Genomic DNA, 18,172 nt, shown 5'->3' with positions numbered 1-18,172 from the left:
GTGATCTTGTTGTTTGGGGATGTTGTGGATGTGACCTTGCTGTTTGGGGTGTTGTGGATGTGATCTTGTTATTTGGGGTGTTGTGGATGTGATCTTCTTGTTTGGGGTGTTGTGGGTGTGACATTGTTGTTTGGGGTGTTGTGGATGTGATCTTGTTGTTTGGGGTGTTGTGGATGCGATCTTGTTGTTTGGGGGTGTTTTGGTTGTGATCTTGTTGTTTGGGGTGTTGTGGATGTGACCTTGTTGTTTGGGGTGTTTTGGGTGTGATCTTGTTGTTTGGGGTGTTGTGGATGTGATCTTGTTTGGGGTGTTGTGGATGTGATCTTGTTGTTTGGGGGTGTTTTGGTTGCGATCTTGTTGTTTGGGGTGTTGTGGATGTGACCTTGTTGTTTGGGGTGTTGTGGATGTGATCTTGTTGTTTGGGGTGTTTTGGGTGTGATCTTGTTGTTTGGGGTGTTTTGGGTGTGATCTTTTTGTTTGGGGTGTTGTGGATGTGATTTTGTTGTTTGGGGTGTTTTGGATGTGATCTTGTTGTTTGGGGTGTTTTGGATGTGAACTTGTTGTTTGGGGTGTTTTGGATGTGACCTTGTTGTTTGGGGTGTTTTGGATTTGATCTTGTTGTTTGGGGTGTTTTGGATTTGATCTTGTTGTTTGGGGTGTTGTGGATGTTATCTTGTTGTTTGGGGTGTTTTGGATTTGATCTTGTTGTTTCGGGTGTTGTGGATGTGATCTTGTTGTTTGGGATGTTTTGGATGTGACCTTGTTTTTTTGGGTGTTTTGGATGTGATCTTGTTGTTTGGGGTGTTTTGGATTTGATCTTGTTGTTTGGGGTGTTTTGGATGTGACCTTGTTGTTTGGGGTGTTTTGGATGTGATCTTGTTGTTTGGGGCGTTTTGGATGTGATCTTGTTGTTTGGGGTGTTTTGGATTTGATCTTGTTGTTTGGGGTGTTGTGGGTGTGATCTTGTTTGGGGTGTTGTGGATGTGATCTTGTTGTTTGGGGATGTTGTGGATGTGACCTTGCTGTTTGGGTGTTGTGGATGTGATCTTGTTATTTGGGGTGTTGTGGATGTGATCTTCTTGTTTGGGGTGTTGTGGGTGTGACATTGTTGTTTGGGGTGTTGTGGATGCGATCTTGTTGTTTGGGGGTGTTTTGGTTGTGATCTTGTTGTTTGGGGTGTTGTGGATGTGACCTTGTTGTTTGGGGTGTTTTGGGTGTGATCTTGTTGTTTGGGGTGTTGTGGATGTGATCTTGTTTGGGGTGTTGTGGATGTGATCTTGTTGTTTGGGGGTGTTTTGGTTGCGATCTTGTTGTTTGGGGTGCTGTGGATGTGACCTTGTTGTTTGGGGTGTTGTGGATGTGATCTTGTTGTTTGGGGTGTTTTGGGTGTGATCTTGTTGTTTGGGGTGTTTTGGGTGTGATCTTTTTGTTTGGGGTGTTGTGGATGTGATTTTGTTGTTTGGGGTGTTTTGGATGTGATCTTGTTGTTTGGGGTGTTTTGGATGTGAACTTGTTGTTTGGGGTGTTTTGGATGTGACCTTGTTGTTTGGGGTGTTTTGGATTTGATCTTGTTGTTTGGGGTGTTTTGGATTTGATCTTGTTGTTTGGGGTGTTGTGGATGTGATCTTGTTGTTTGGGGTGTTTTGGATTTGATCTTGTTTTTTCGGGTGTTGTGGATGTGATCTTGTTGTTTGGGGTGTTTTGGATGTGATCTTGTTGTTTGGGGTGTTGTGGATGTGACCTTGTTGTTTGGGGTGTTGTGGATGTGACCTTGTTGTTTGGGGGTGTTTTGGATGTGACCTTGTTGTTTGGGGTGTTTTGGATGTGATCTTGCTGTTTGGGGTGTTTTGGATTTGATCTTGTTGTTTGGGATGTTTTGGATGTGATCTTGTTGTTTGGGGTGTTGTGGGTGTGATCTTGTTTGGGGTGTTGTGGATGTGATCTTGTTGTTTGGGGTGCTTTGGATGTGATCTTGTTGTTTGGGGTGTTTTGGATGTGACCTTGTTGTTTGGGGTGTTTTGGATGTGACCTTGTTGTTTGGGGTGTTTTGGATGTGACCTTGTTGTTTGGGGGTGTTTTGGATGTGACCTTGTTGTTTGGGGTGTTGTAGATGTGATCTTGTTGTTTGGGGTGTTGTGGATGTGATCTTGTTGTTTTTGGGTGTTGTGGATGTGATCTTGTTGTTTGAGGATGTTGATGTGATCTTGTTGTTTGGGGTGTTTGTGGATGTGATCTTGCTTTTTGGGGTGTTGTGGATGTGATCTTGTTGTTTGGGGTGTTGTGGATGTGATCTTGTTGTTTGGGGTGTTGTGGATGTGACCTTGCTGTTTGGGGTGTTTTAACTGTGTGCGCTCTCCCTTGTGCCTCTCGGTGCATGGAGAGCCGTTTTGTCTCCTACTCTGCTCTATGCTGGGCTGTTGCAGTGCGTAACCAGAGGTGGAGAGAGCAGCAACATACAGTATTACGGTCTTAGCTTTTCAGCAGCATCCACGAGCAGCGATATAACCTGCTCGTTAGCGTCCAATCGACGTGGAATAAGCTGGAACCGCTGCGCCGATTCATTTTGAAACAGCAACGGCCGATAGGAACACTCCCACTTCCGTGTTTACCAGGACGTCGTTAGTCAGCTGACCAATCGTATAAACTTCAGTGACGTCATTGGTCACCTGATTCAGCGGCCCAATCATGTAACTTGTTCACTCAGTCGCTCTAAGCACGATCACATTCGCTAGTGCTGGCCGCTGGTCCGGGTCCATCCAAAAATGCTCCAGCAGGACCTGGGCAGGCTGGATAAAGTAAGATCATCAGATCTGGCTTTGCTCTGTTGCAGTTCCAGTTCCTTAAATTTTTTTTTTTAAATTGTTTTGCTGTTTTTACATGTTTTTCACCAGTGCACCAGTCAATATGTGTGAATAGCTTACTGTATAGCAGAGACCCAGTGTCCGCAGATTTTTCTCTCTTTTCCTTATTTTTGAAAGCATATTTTTCTTTTGTTACTTTGCATAGAAGGCAACCATTGTGCCTCTTGAGTTTAGATATTCCACTTTAATGCCACATTGTGTTCTGAATGCCTTCATTAGCATCCCAGCAAGTCAGACTCCCTCTATGTTCAATACTTGGCTAAGAAAGTAGTTAAAAAAAAGAAACCGTTTCTTTTTATTCTCTGTCAAATCCCATTAGCCAAACAGACATGCCAACAAATCGTGGTCATCATAAAGGCCGCAGAGTCAATTCCAGGTCTCACTTGATCCAGAACTGAACAACCCCCCCCCCAAACCACCTCCTCATCCCTTTCTCCATGCGTCTTTACATGAATCATTTGATGAATAAGCCCAGTATTGAGTCATCAGTGGGTACTGTCTGACACCAGCTGGTCCCACACGAGGCCGGCTAACAGCTTCCATCTGCGTTCCTTGACTCGCGTGTCAGAGCAGCTGAACTGAGGTGATTAACATGGTGGACCTCGAGTGTCTTGCTGACAGGTCCAGACCTTGTATAGGAAAGAGCAGGACAGGCAGGCCTCTCTCTCTCTGGGATGAGAGCTTACCATGAGTCTTGTGGGGCGCAATAAAGTCTGCATGACAAACTGTTTCCTGGAGGAAATCCCTCAGAGTTTAAGAGAGCATTCTTCAGAGTATTCACCTTTATAAAAAGCCTTTCTTCGTCAATTATGGAGGTACGGCGTGTCTTTTTTATCGTTTCAGAGGTGTTTAAGTAGAGTAATAGAGCAGGTACTATGAATAAGAGAGAGAGAGATGGCTGAGTTGCTCAAATTCTGTAAACTTTGCGGTGATGTATGAGCCCTGAGAGGAGCCAAACCCAAAGAAACAAGATTCATGTAGCCCTCACTTACATGTCAGCTGTTTATTGCTGGCTGGCTGGCTGGCTGTCTCTCTCTGTCTCTGTCTCTGTCTCTGTCTCTGTCTCTCTCTCTCTCTCTCTCTCTCTCTCTCTCTCTCTCTCTCATCTCTCTCTCTCTCTCTCTCTCTCTCTCTCTCTCTCTCTCTCTCTCTCTCTCTCTCTCTCTCTCTCTCTCTCGCTCTCTCTCTCTCTCTCTCTCTCTCTCTCTCTCTCTCTCTCTCTCTCTCTCTCTCTCTCTCTCTCTCTCTCTCTCTGTCTCTCTCTGTCTCTGTCTCTCTCCTGTCTCTGCAATCGGGGCATCTTCACTTTTGTAGTGTAGACAAAGTATGTGGCTGCCTCTGCTGAAGGGCCTCTGTGGTGCCCTGCCTAACATTAGACACCATCTTTATCTGGACCAGACCCTGCAGCTTTGTAAAGCACTAAGGAGTCGGTCTGTGTACTGTCTGTCACAGTCTGTAATTAACCCCTGTCATCTGCAGGTGAGCAGGGAGCCTGTGGAGTGGGTGACATTAGAGGAGAGACAGAGAGACCGACCGCCTGTTTACACCCTGTAGACACGAACATGCACAGCTCTTTAGCGGGACGCCTGTGTACTTGCACGCACCGTGTGTTAACAGCCTTCTGGTTGGAGTGGGCGTCGTGCGTTCAACTCCTGGGTAAAATATCCCAAGCGATCCCGAGGTCAGCCTTTACCGCTCTCTAAAGGCTGCAAGAGCTCAGTTCAACGCCATCGGCCCTGCTGGTTCAGCGTTTCCTCCTGGATCATCTGTCGTAGGAGTGTGTTTGTTATGATCTCTCTCTCGCTCCCTCTCTCTCCCTCCCTCTCTCTCTCTCTCTCTCTCTCTCTCTCTCTCTCTCTCTCTCTCTCTCTCTCTCTCTCTCTCTCTCTCTCTCCTCTCTCTCTCTGTGATTTCCCTACTTTACAACACATCTTCAGTTGAGATAGTAGCCGCTCACTCCTCTTCAGGCTGGTCCACGGGGATTGGGGTGGAGGTGGGGGGGGGCTCCCTCTCCTTCTTCTCTCCGGTGTCTGGTACTTCTCACTTCAACAGGAGGACACAGCCTCTCCCCTCAGATACACAAGAGGTTTGCCCATCATTCATGGGCCCGCACTCCTCTCCTCCAGACACCCCCCCATCCAGCCCCCCCCGCCAGCACAGCACGTTTTCACATTGTGTTGTCTACCTCTTTGACCTTCTCCTCTCTCTCTCTCGCTCTCTCTCTCCCCACATATTCTCTTATATGTGGACGCTCTGCGCAACACTCCTAACCTGTCCTTCCTCCCCCTCACCTCTTTATGGATCATTCACATGAAAACAGATTTAAAAAGAAAAAGAAAAAAGAACGGGAGTAGTATCCCATTCTAAGGTGAACAACAGCTGATTTATACAAATGAAAATGTGAAACCCATCGAGCTGGTTGTGGTTATGGTATGACTCCTCTAGGGGTTTTACTAAGTTGTGATGTAGGGAGGGGAGGTTATGGTGCATTGAAAATATTACATATCACACACACACACTTCATCCAACACCTGGCTGAAATAGGTGGGATGTGCAGCTCTAACAGTAACACCGACTCTTCCTGTGCGTTCTCTCTTTTTTGTTTCCGGTCACAGTCCTTGCAGGTTATCGTATCGCTCAGCACATGTGACTGAAAGCTCGTCTCTCGTTTGGGTGCGGGCTCTGCTGGGCTTGTCCACACACCACATGTTGTGATGACTTTCAACTTGTTTGGCAATCACAGAGGATGGCAGCAGTCATAGCCCGGACCCACAGCATCTGACTTGTGCAGCGTGGTACAGATCCTTAATACCTTCATCACCCCCGTCACCACGGAGAGGACTCACTCTCGATTTGCTCAAAAAAATCAAACGGGTTTGACGTTTGCGTATAACACATCATGTGCGCGAACCTCTCGCTTGCACACAGACACACGCAGACACCCATGCTCAGGTGCACCAACAGCCTGCAGCCTCATTGCGGTGCAATGAGAGCCGAGAGTGTGATGAATTGTAAACACATGCGCCACACTTGTTCTGACAGCAGCGTTGTGCAGGGGCGCTTGTGTCATGTTCAATATGTTCGGAGTGAAAAACAGGCTCGATACGCTACATTTATGACCACAAATGCCTGTTATTTGAGTTAACCGTGCATTTAAAATACCACTTATATATTTTTTTCCACCTAAAAAAATCCGTCTCATCTGTGTTGACTACGATCCCTTTTAATTGCATGGCTTGTTTTGGCTCCTCTGGTTGAGGTGTGTGCAGGAAACACTTAGGCGGTAACCTGCTATTACGGCTTGGGCCCGTGTCCTTCAACCGCTCTTAACTGGCTTATTTGTGGTTGCGGCCTGTGTTGTGGCTCGGCGCTGCATTACAGAACGTTGTTAACACCGTTTAATGAGCGCAGACCTGGACCCGGCACACAGGGCGTAAAGGGAGGGAGAGAGGAAGGGAGGGAGGGAAAGGGTGCTGCAGCCGGTCCTCTGCAACATCTGGACATCTGGGTCTCATCAAAGAAGGGATGCGGGCGAGCGAGGGAGGAGTGGGAGGAAGGAGCGGGGGGGGGGGGTTGTCCGAAATGTAGGATAGAGAAAAGGAGACAGATGGGCAGAGAGAACGAGGGGAAAATGCGTGACAGAGTGATAAAGGGAGAGGAAGATAAAGCAAATTGGGAGGGCAGGCCAGATAGCGGGGGTCCTTGGCTCTTTTGTTATGAAACCCCCTTAAATGGAAAGAGAGCCGAGAAAGACGCAGCGCAGCGGATGCCACTCGGGCAAGGATGTGTAGGCCCATTTCACCCCTGAGATAGGCAGCCATTTATCTGTGTAACAAGTGTGGCTTGAGCCCGGCTGCCAAGTTTGGAGATAAAACCCAGGACCTTATGAATCCAGTTCCCTAACTCCGGGCCGTAATGAGGTTTGTGTGAAGCCGTGCCAGCTGCAGAGAAAAAGACCTTTCTTCAGACGTCCACGGGGTTTGCGCGGCCTCTCTTCATGCCTTGTTTAAAGCCTTCCCCTCCTTTTTTATCACATTTGAGTTACGGTAGTTATAGCAGCTAAATACAATCCCAACAACCGGCGCTAAATTAGCACAACTCAGCAAACACCCGCGGGGACGCCAGAAGGACTGACGTGGAAAAATGTTGTCGTCTTTCCACTTCTGCCCCCCCCCCCCCCCCCAAAAAAAGTTCTTCAAGACGTTTTATGAGACATCCCCAGTTGCTCCAGTTTACAGAACCTAAACCTGCTGACAGCAAACAAGTGACATTTGCTTTCCATGCTGGGGTCAGAGGTCAGAGGTGGGGGGGGGTTTATGTTTCCAGTGGAGACTTTCTTGTCAGCAGTGGGCCGGGCCGGGCCGGGCTGCCATGTGGGTGGGTGGGGGGGATAGTCACGCTGGGTGTACCAGAAACCTAGCGAGGGACCACCACGGTTTGCTAATTACCTCCTGACCTCTGGCGGCTCGGGGGCAGTGGATTTAGTAGACCGCCAGACTTCCAGACAGATTTAGCAGACTTGTTGTTGTTTTGTGTGTGTGTGTGTGTGTGTGTGTGTATGTGTGTGTGTGTGTGAGTGTGTGTGCGTCACTCGGAGGGGTAATACCCCCGTTTCCCTTGGGTGCGAGAACTACTCGACCCTTGCGGCCTCACCCTCAGTAAAGACTTCAATTGCTGCCAACTGCTCTGCCTGCGTGGCTTTTTCATTCCACGAGGAAGAGACGTGAAGCCCGAGCCGGCCGACGGGCTCCTCCGGAGGACGGGGAAGCGGGAAGGAAAGGTGGGGGAGGCAGGGATAAGGATAATAAGAAGAGGAGGGGGACAAACGTGGGAAGTTGATAGGACGGTGGTTTGTGGTGGGATTGCGTGTTTCACTATTAGCCGTTAGCAGAGCATGATACCCCTGGCACAAGTGTAAGGCAGAATTTCTGTCTCTCTGTGCCTCTTTGAGAGTGCTGATTGAGGTTGGAGCTAACCCAAGAGGGTGGGTTTAACGGACGAAAATTATTGGTTTGTGTGTGTGTGTGTGTGTGTGTGTGTGTGTTATCTGGGAAAGGCGAGTGTCAGGTGGGCAGCACTAATGTGCAGGAATGCAGAGATTCCACAGTGGCTTTGCGGATTGCCCCTGTCACTGAGACAGCCCCCCCCCCACCCCCCAAACGGGACCATGGGAATGAACAAGGCAGGGCGGCACCTTGAAAGCTTTCACTCACCCGCTCCCTTTCTTTCCTTTCGTTCCTTCTCTCTCTCTCTCTCTCTCTCTCTCCCACTCCCCTCTGCGTCCATCATACACATTCACATGCTTACCCACTTGCGGCATTGTTCCGTCAGAGGCATGTGAGGTGAGTCCGAAATCATGAAGACAGTGAGGAAGATTAGAGGTGGTGAGGGGGGGGGGGGGGTTAGATTCAGTTATGGTATATTTAGTCGCTCCCGCCACCAAAATGTCACCACAAAACGGCCAAGACGTTCGCGCCGTCTGCACCTGCCTCCATTGTGCTGAACCTTTATTGTCTACAGTGAACAATCCAAGAGCTTCCCGCCACTGGCGTCTTATTTTCAGACTTGGTGGCTTGAAAAAAACCCCACTCCAGTGCTCTCAGCGTGGGGCGAGTTTGCATTTCAGGTTGCTCTTGTGCAAATGTGTGTGTTTGTGTGCGCGTTGTGTGTACGGTTGGGTGGTGGTGCAAAAACCAAGTAGTGTACAGAGCTTCTGGCCTTGCTCAAATAAAGCTTTGGACATATGCACTTATTAAGACCCAACGCTGCTGTTAGGTTTCCTGTAGCTGAAGACCTTCACTAACACGCAACAGGAATTTTCACGGTGAGGTTAAAGGGGGAGGTCACATGTTTGGTGTGGGCTTGTTCTGCTAATTGTTTTTCAAGATACAACTTTTTGCTTCATGCAGAATTGAAATCTGTGTATGTGTATGCATTTGTGTGTGTGTATGTGTAGTCTATGTGTGTGTGTGTGTTGGGGACAGGGGTGTGTGTGTGTGCACACGCGTGTCTGTTTGTACTGGACCATGTCGTCAGTCCGTCTTTCCGTGTCTGCGTACGTCTCTTTATGGAGTGTGCCTTTCCCCTGTAGGGACGGGGCTGTTAAATGTCAGTTTACGAATATTAAACCCTGTGTGTGCGACCGGGCCTGATTACCGCTGGGGACTTTTGGCTTTGATCAGAGCAGACATCAGACTAATAGAGCTTCCTTCGCACAGTAATTGGTTAAAACCGCCAATTGAATGGGAAAGTTAATTGCCTCTCCTGTGATTTGGGTGTATGCCTGTGTGTGTTTATGTAAGTATTTTTGTTTAACCTGTGTCTTATGGCGTGGCGGCTCCCGGGGGGAGTAGACATGAACAGAACCTAGAATTATACTCCTATTTCAATGGCCCCTGCTCTTATGACCTTGGCTGCAGACTTCCTGAGTCTGGGTCGGCCAAAATATAACTGGCTTATGGTAATGAGCCAGTTTCGTGTGTGCCACCTATCTAGCTCATCAAAGTAAATGTGTAGCGCATCACGTCTGTAGCGCGGTGTCTTTGTTTCTCCGATTGCACTGACCTATACAAGCACATATTCAGTTGTGGCTCTTGTCATTCTTCCAATACTGATGCACAGATTAGATGAAAGTCTAAATCGGTTCAGAGTGCAGGATCAGACCGTCTGTCATGGTAGCACAGCTGGAAACAGCTAATTTTTGCTGCATATCTTTCCCCCTTTGTCATTCCTCTAAAGGATAAGAGGATCATTTAAATTGTTTTGCAACCTGGGTCTTATTTTCACAGTACATGCCATTGTGCATATCGGTTACCATGTCAGGAATCAGGAACACTTCGTCATTTAAATATCAAACTACAAAAAAAACAAAAACAAAAAAAAACACTGTCCAAGAGGACGAACACAGGATGACTGTCGGAACTGCCGGTCTGCATGTGCTAGCAGTTAGCTTAGCCTGCCCCGCTTCCGCATCCTGTCAGACCGCCCTCGATGTTTCCTCTTCAGGCACAGCCTCAGGCAGGGCCGTGGTCCCTGGGCCCACAGGACGCAGCAGACAAGGCCACCTCCGCCGATCCAACGGCAGCTCTTCAGCCAGACACCTTCGACACACCTCCCCGCACTCCACACGATGACACTTAAAACACGGTCAACGCCAGGCGAGGCCGCCGCCAGACCGCCCTCGGTGTTATTGGAACTGTTGGTCTGCATGGGCTAGCAGTTAGCTTAGCCTGCCCCGCTTCATTTATATATTCATATTTATATTCATTTATATTTATATTCAGTTATATCATTTAACTCATCGGCTTCATTTTGGAGATTTTGGACACAGGACCACTAGACAGTTACACAATGATGTCTTACGGGGCAACTGAACACAAGCCTTAAACCTGTTCTTTCAACAATAATGTCCCCCCCCCCCAAAAAAAAACAAAACAAAAAACACCTAGCCTCTCAGTTAGTCTGTGTGCATGATTTCACATTATCTATGACTCCTTAATTGCGCGTGGCTCATGTAATTGGTTTAAATTGGACTTGTAGAAACATATCTGACACTTGTGATCAGCTGTCCCATAAGATGCTGCTGTAAAGCTGGGTCCAGAGGTGGTCCCGTATCCTAGATCTCTACAATAAAGCCAGTGAGTAAAACAATATGATAATCAATATTCATGATGGCCAAAACTATGAAAACAAAACCCAGGTTGGAAAGAAAGAGAATAATCCTTTAACATCTTTAAATCATTCAGAAATGTGGTCCCTCTCTGTAATTAAGATCATCTCTCCTCTGTAAATCCTCTAAAGTCAAAACACATCTAAAGTGGACCTGTACAGTACAAGAGGCTTTGTTTTGCTGTTTCTTCAGAGAAAAGCCGCATTTGCAACCCATTATTTTCTTTCATTTGCAGTTTATCTCTAACCCCTCAGCTTATCTCTGTCTCTCCCTGCCTCCCCAGCAGCCATTGACTGTGTGGTGGGATCATGGGGGCCCTGGTCATCGTGCACGTCTCCATGTGGGGTTGGCAGCACAGAGAGGAGTCGTCAAGTATCTGTTCCCCCTCGAAACGGAGGCACACCGTGCCCGGACCTCAAACAGCGACGAGGATGCTTTGGAAACAATGCCATATGCAACACAGCTAAAGGTGAAGTGAATCACAGCCTCCTCTGCATGGGACCAAATTTGTGTATTCATGCACCTCTGCAGACATGTTTAAAAATCTGTGGGGCCAACTATATCTACATTTGGCATTTCGCTGCTCTTTGAGGCAACTCTTGTTGACATTTAGTCTGTTAGCATTCGCACACATCTGGTCAGAGGTCTTACTTTACTGTCAAACTCTGCTGGTGACTCACTTATCCTGACTCACTAGACTCCAGATAAACTTCCAAGAAAGTCACAGTTTCGATTTGTCAGATTTCCATGTAAAACTGCATTTCACGTAAGACTGACCAGTATAGTAACCCTGGAAAAATGGGTCATATAAACTGGTTTAAGATCTTATGGCTAAAACTTTGAATTTCTGTCTTCTCCCACCTGCTTACGCTCATCTGTAAATTCAAAGGATGTTTGTCTTTGAGTATGAGGTCAAATTACATGAATGGGTGTCTAAAGTATTGTTTTTTGTTGTTGTTGTTGACTTCACCCCCCCCCCCCACACACACACACCTCCTCCTCCCTCCAGAGGTGGCCAAGATCCTGCCCGATTCCTTCAAAAGGAACTTCAAGGACCCTTGGAGGCGACCACACATGCTGATGATGGAGGAAAAGGCCAGGTAGGGCCTCTATTAGGACTCAACATACACAAACACAAGTCTTTGATTTCTGATCCAGACAGCCTCCTGCTTCCCTCGCTAACACGTGCTTCATCGTGTATGAAGAGGAGCAAAGTGCGCTGTGATATGTAGCTGAAGGGTAGCAAGAGCACATAGCTAGGAAATGCTCAAGGTTTATCTCTTGCCTCGATAAAAGCATCGCCATTACAGATGTGGACAGTGTATTGTCAATATCATTCATGGGTACTAATTTTCTCGATATTAAAATCTAAACCACGGTCACAACCTTTAAAGCACAAACTGTTATTCTGCTTTTTTTCACCTTCGTAGGGCAGTGACTTACTTTATCACTTTCCACCTAAGTTTTAATTCTTTTATGGTTTTCCATTTCAAATTTATACTTAGATTAAAGTTTTACTCCCATAAATTGACAGGTTGGCCAGTCTCATTCCAGACTATAAACTACTTTCTTTAACCCAACACTGTTAGGCTGAAACTCCGGGAACTCTGCCTCTGATTGGGTAAGGTTAGGGTTAACTCTGCCTCTGACTGGTCAAGGTTAGGGTTAACTCTGCCTCTGACTGGTCAAGGTTAGGATTAACTCTGCCTCTGATTGGGTAAGGTTAGGGTTAACTCTGCCTCTGATTGGGTAAGGTTAGGGTTAATTTTGCCTCTGATTGGTTAAGGTTAGGCTTAATGCTGCCTCTGATTGGTTAAGGTTGAGGTTAATTTTGCCTCTGATTGGTCAAGGTTAGGGTTAGGGTGAGGTTAGAGATTTACTGCATTGGGAAAAAGAAAGATGCAGACTATACACACACTGTTATATCTGTAAATTATATATCTGTTTATCTGTTTAGACATACAGATATACCTAGAGTCATATCTGTATGTCTATTTAGTAATAAATAATACTGCCTGAAATTCATCAGCTCATATTTTAAAAGCACACACAATTAATTTTGTAATTCATTGTGTGTGTGCATTCTCAGAAACAGAAACTTTTCTAATCATAAAAGTACCTATAACTATGAAAATAATAGCCTGCAATATGTTTTTCATTCCAGTAATTTTTATAGTCACCAAAAAAACATACTGTGTTCCCCACCTGCTGTACCAGCTCTAAAGCTCTGTTTTACGCTCTGATAGAAATGGAATTCACTCCAGGTTTTTTGGCTGGTATCAATTTGGCTTCTCAGGTTTTAACTTCCTTACAAGAGTCACATTGAGCTCATGCTTGGGACTGCAAAAGATTAAAGAAGGGAGATCCAGGCCAAGGTTGGCTTAACGCATAAGCTTGAAATTGCTTTGACTGTGGGAGATGAACACTGTCATCAAATATTCCCCCGATGACCTGACCGTTATGGCGGTGGAGGTAGTAATCCATGTAAAAGGGCTTAGATCTGAGATATGCCCACAGTGCTGGAACAATCAGACACCAGAGACCAAAATCAAGGTTTTCTGACGTCCTCGGAGCCGTCCGCCCAAATTAAAGTGGACATCAGATATCTTTGTTTTGACTGAAGCACAAAGCGTCGGAGGACTGGATGTGCATTACAGATAAATGTGAGACATAAATGGATGACATGGTGATAGGCTGATTTCACAGAGACAACTGGCCTGCTGACATGTAGTCATAAAGACTGAGGTCCTGACACAAAATGGTAAAAAAAAAATTAACTTAATTTAAAATTGTTTTTTTATGAAATTTTTACTTCCCAACTTTTCCTGTTATTTCAGATCATAGGTTAGATGATTCAGTTACATTTTTATAAAGTTTTATGTAGAAGTTTAACACAGAAAAAGGCAAAACCTATGGCATATTTTCTGTTATAGAACTATATATATATATATAAAATCCAGTGATTCAAGTAAGCAAGCTGATGATTGCTTATGGCATGAAACAGGCTTGTACTGTCTTATGAAGAATTTACTTGGATCACTGGATTATTTTGCTCCTTATTTGTTGAGCACTTTTCCTATCATTGAGTGTTTAAAAGAAACACTCAACGACAGGAAAAGTCTATATATAATCCAGAGAGTCAAGTAAATTCTTTACGAGACAGTACAAGTCTGTTTCATGATGTTTTATACATATATATATATATAACTATACACACACGCGCGCGCGCACACACACACACACACACACACACACACACACACACATACATCCATCCATCCATTATCCAAATCGCTTATCCTGCTCTCAGGGTTGCGATATATAATGAATGTGTGTGTTGCGCATGTATGTGTGTGTACTTGCATACACTTTGTGGCTGGACTGTGTGCAGGCTGTACAGGATTTGAAACATACTGTAAATACTGAAACCAAATCAGGCCCAGTAGATGACATGCTAACCGTCAATTAATGGGTTCTGGCTGGATCCCACGATCACAACTTGTTAGGAAGAGATCAGGGCTGCACAAAATCAATCTGACAGAACAGTTTTAGGAGTACGGTCCAAATGTCTTTCATAAGACCTCCCTGTGGGGATGACATTTGCTCATAACTGACTGAATGAAAGACAAAACAAACCCTGCACAAGTTGATAGTGTCCGCCTCAACACAAGATAAAGTTTAAAACAAGACTTTATTGTTGCACAGTTTGAACTAAGGTGACATTGGGATACTTTCGGTGACCCTCACACTTCCCGTGCACCCTTGAAATGGAACAATCCTGAAGCCGCTTTGTACAGTTAGCGTCACAAGCATAACGCTTTGGGTTTGGCGTTCATCGACCCAGTTTAGAACGAGCACCGACTCCTGAGAAAGAACGAGAGAGCCTTTTGAACTGTTTTATGCGATCCTATAACGCCACGAGTTTTCACTTCAAAGAGGCGCGGCATAGGAAAGTCTTGTGTGAAGCGTTGTAAAGCGAACGGTTTCTGGTTGCCGTTGTTTGTGACGGCATATGTGAGCGGGTGATAACAGCCCTGGACTTGATGTTACTAGACGGGGCGCTTTCAGCTGCCGCGTGCAGGAGCAGCAGCCTGCTTTCTTCTTCTTCTTCGGGCTGACAGCGTAGCGTCTGGCTGGCGGACTGCAATCTCAGAAACCAGCTGTGTGATCTGGCTTCGCTTCACCCTTCAGTCCATCTGTCTAGCCTTAAGAATCAAACGTTGATGAAACCAAAATAGATCAGCCAAACAAGTCATCATTGAAACACTATGAACTTCTATCGACAGTACCCATCGGCTGTGTATGTGACAATCTGGCTTGTTTGTCCCTATGTACTTGCAGCTATTGTGTGTACCTGCGAATCAAGCAGGCCAGCGCGGCGTGTAAACTCAAGCTGTGGAGTGCTCAGCTGGTCAGAGAGAGGCTGGTGTGTGCAGAATGCCAGAGCGACGCCATGTCTAAGACAGACCTCTGTGGTGGTGATGGCCTGGAGAGCACCAGGTAAGTCACACAACAGAAATGATGTTTTTTTTGCAAATATTATTTTGGGGGGCATTTTAGTTAGGATAGTGAAGAGAGATGACAAATACCGGATGAAAAGAGAAGGGCAAGGCAAGGCAGGCGAATAAGCTATTCAGAATTTGCCCACACGGTAACGTCACACCGGAAATGTTTCACGCACATGTTGCATAAGGCCACCCATGCTGAAAGCAAAGTAGCCTCTGATCCAGCTGCCATCGTTTCTGTCAGGGGAGGAGGTGGGGCTAGCAATACTACCAGCCAATCAGAGTAGTGGCTCATGAATAATGCTTTTATTATGCTGATGACCCCCCAAATAGCCTGTTTCATTAGGGTGGGTGTAGAGCACTGGCAACCAGATGACATGTACAGTAGTTAGACCAATTTGTTAAAAAGTAGGAAAATACCCCCCCCCTTTAGAAATGCCTAATATATCTTATTTTCAGCTCAGTTATTATTCATAACAATATTTAAGGCTAATAACTGTTATAATACAAGGGTTAAGGCTAAGCCACCAGAAAACCCCATCCATGATATTGTCATTGCTTGCCTACATTGGTAATGTTTGTGTGGGCGGTAGCAGCATCGATGTTCGAGAGACGCAGATTTGCGGTTGGCGGCTAGTCTGAACCTTCAGACTGGATAGGATAAATGGGTCGGGTACAGGGATTTCCTTTCATTCAACAACTTTTGTTGAGATTCCCTTGAGCAAGCATTTAAAGTAACCGCACACACTGCTCCATGTAAGCTGGCGAGTAGCCAGCAGAACAACACTGTGGTTGTTGTACAGGGCGGCTCTCAGGTGTGCATGTGCTCACCTACGTGGACGTGACACAAGACAGTGCCTGAAAAAAACGACTATCCTCTCTCAGTCGACTGTTTTTAAAGGCAGGATCTGTAATGGTGCGAAACAGCGGCCTCTAAAGCATTTTATGATGACTGCAAAAACATTGTTAGTTTTGATGGGTGGGACCACTGGGTGGAGCTCCCCTTCAACACCTCCCTTTATGCTTAGAAACCTGCAATTTCCACAGCCACACATCTTCATGTTTGACCAAGACATCGGGGGAACCCTCGTGAAAATATCAAATCCCTTGCTTGCACAGTAAAAATGCTGCAAAAGCAGCCTCTCTTGTGAATCCTCTTTTGGTTTTAGTATATTTCTGTTTGAGGAAAGCATATCCAATATTCACACGATGGAGAGAGTGGTTGTGAGCACATATGCTTTCCAAGCATGGACGCTTTCCCCCGGCTGTGAAAAGTGTCCTCTCACACTGCCGTAATCCCTCCCGTATTCCCATTCAACTCAAACACACAACAGATCCAAATGGAAAAATATAAGCAAAGAAAAACAACCAAGGGGGGCCCATTTTGTCGAGAAGCTGCTGTTTCTTCGTGTCTACCGTGTCTTCCTTCGAAGGGAAGCAAGTGTGATTTTGAACATGATCTCTGTATGTAAGTCATAGGGCTAGCCCTCCATTAGCAGCCTAAGCTTCTTTGTGTCTCTGAAATGCCGCTGAAGTTGTGTCTGCCAGTGAGGTCACTGGTGGACTATCTGTGAATGTGGAAACTTGTTTCCTGGCTTGCCGTGAGGCTGTATTGTATAAGAAAATGTGGTTAACTTCTTCATACAGCCGTGTTCTAGAATATGAATAACAACAATGCATAGAGCTGTATAATGTAGCGTTGTTATTTACATCTTCTTTTATACAATTCAGCCTATCGGCAAGCCAGGAAATAAGATTGTGCGTCAGTGACAGTACAGAGACACAAAGCAGACTGACTGCTTATGACTGCTAATGGAGAGTCATCCCTACAGTATTGCATGTAGACAATGTTGAAAATTGAGACAATTTCCCTTTAAGTATGAAACTGTATCTTTGTCCCGTGCTGTGATTTTGATGTGTTTGATACAAGCATTTTCTGGTGGTTATTTTCTAGAACCTTCTGGGCGGCAGCGTCGGTCCCTGGATGTCATGGTTCCTGGGTGCGGGAGTCCTCTTCAGAGGGCTGCCGATGTCCCCCGTACTCTGTGCTATTTGTTTGAGCTGCCATTGCAAAACCCTCACAAGCTTATGCAGGGGCATGGTGGCCCCAGCAGCTCCTGCTATACAGAAGGGAGCCCCGCCAGCCATCCCAGACCCCTCTAATCCAGGTTACTGGATGGGTGACTCAAGGAGATCAGCAGTGTCCTGCCACTTTTCAGTCTCACCTCATACTCTGTACTGTATACACTATCACTTATAAGCACGCGGAAATTCTTGCATGTATGCCTATATTTTACAGCCACACTATGTACTTTTTTCTCCTCCAAAGCACAGCAACGTCTATACGCCTTTTTACCTCTGAATCTTTGCTATCTACCTCCATGAATGCAACTGCATTTGATTATGCATAATGTATAAATATATAAATATATTATTTTGCTTTATACATTTTCTACTTTTTTCATGTTTTTGTGTAATGTTTATGTGTCTATCTAGCTAAATTTATGTGTACCCACCAGGAAGAACTGGCTGTGCCCTGTCTCAGTCCCACAATCCAAAGGATTTTTTAACTCGCCTGTGAGCCGAAAGTCCCAATGGAGTTGCATCGCCAACTGGACTCCTTGATTCATCCTTTTGTTTCTTTTAGTTTTATCATCATTGAATATCATAGAGATTTATTTTTTATCAAAATCTTCAAGTTAAATGAAACATCAGGTGTCATTTATTAAATTCTCAGGTGTTTAGAAAGGTGTCTTTGTCTCCGATCGAGCTTTCTGTTCCATGTCTGCCTCCTCTGGTGGTCCTATACCAATTTGTATGGTAACATAGAAGATGACAAATAGTTGAAACCTGTCCAGTCTTGTTAGGCTTATCATATTGTAGGAGAGGAAAAAAGAGCCATGTAAGAGAATTTCAATGTGGTTCTCTCTGTCCTGCAGATCCACGACTGAATGCATCCGTGCTCTGTTTTCTCTTCCTCCCCTTTGGAGATTTGATTCGCTTCATGAGGGAGCGTTTATTAAAAAGCATAATCTGCAGTGTAAGCCAGAGCAAACAGTAATCTCACTCCCATTTCTGGTTAGGAAAACCTCCTCCCTGCTCTCTCTGGAGTCTCTTGGACAGAAAGCTGCGTGTGC

At 45.7% G+C, this 18,172-nt stretch overlaps 1 protein-coding gene across 1 annotated transcript in view; it reads left to right on the top strand.

The window, feature by feature from the left end:
• si:dkey-178e17.3 (somatomedin-B and thrombospondin type-1 domain-containing protein) overlaps positions 1-17,095 on the top strand; it is a 33,890-nt gene extending 16,795 nt beyond the window's left edge. The window contains exons 2-5 of the mRNA XM_056295678.1: positions 10,814-10,999; positions 11,540-11,630; positions 14,872-15,030; positions 16,990-17,095. Coding sequence (XP_056151653.1) covers positions 10,814-10,999; positions 11,540-11,630; positions 14,872-15,030; positions 16,990-17,095 — 542 coding nt within the window. The remainder of the gene's footprint in view (positions 1-10,813; positions 11,000-11,539; positions 11,631-14,871; positions 15,031-16,989) is intronic.
• Positions 17,096-18,172: the final 1,077 nt, after the last annotated feature.

This window comes from Lampris incognitus, chromosome 1 (assembly GCF_029633865.1).
Source record: "Lampris incognitus isolate fLamInc1 chromosome 1, fLamInc1.hap2, whole genome shotgun sequence".
Lineage (NCBI taxonomy): Eukaryota > Metazoa > Chordata > Actinopteri > Lampriformes > Lampridae > Lampris > Lampris incognitus.
This window is presented reverse-complemented; position numbering and strand designations above follow the sequence as displayed.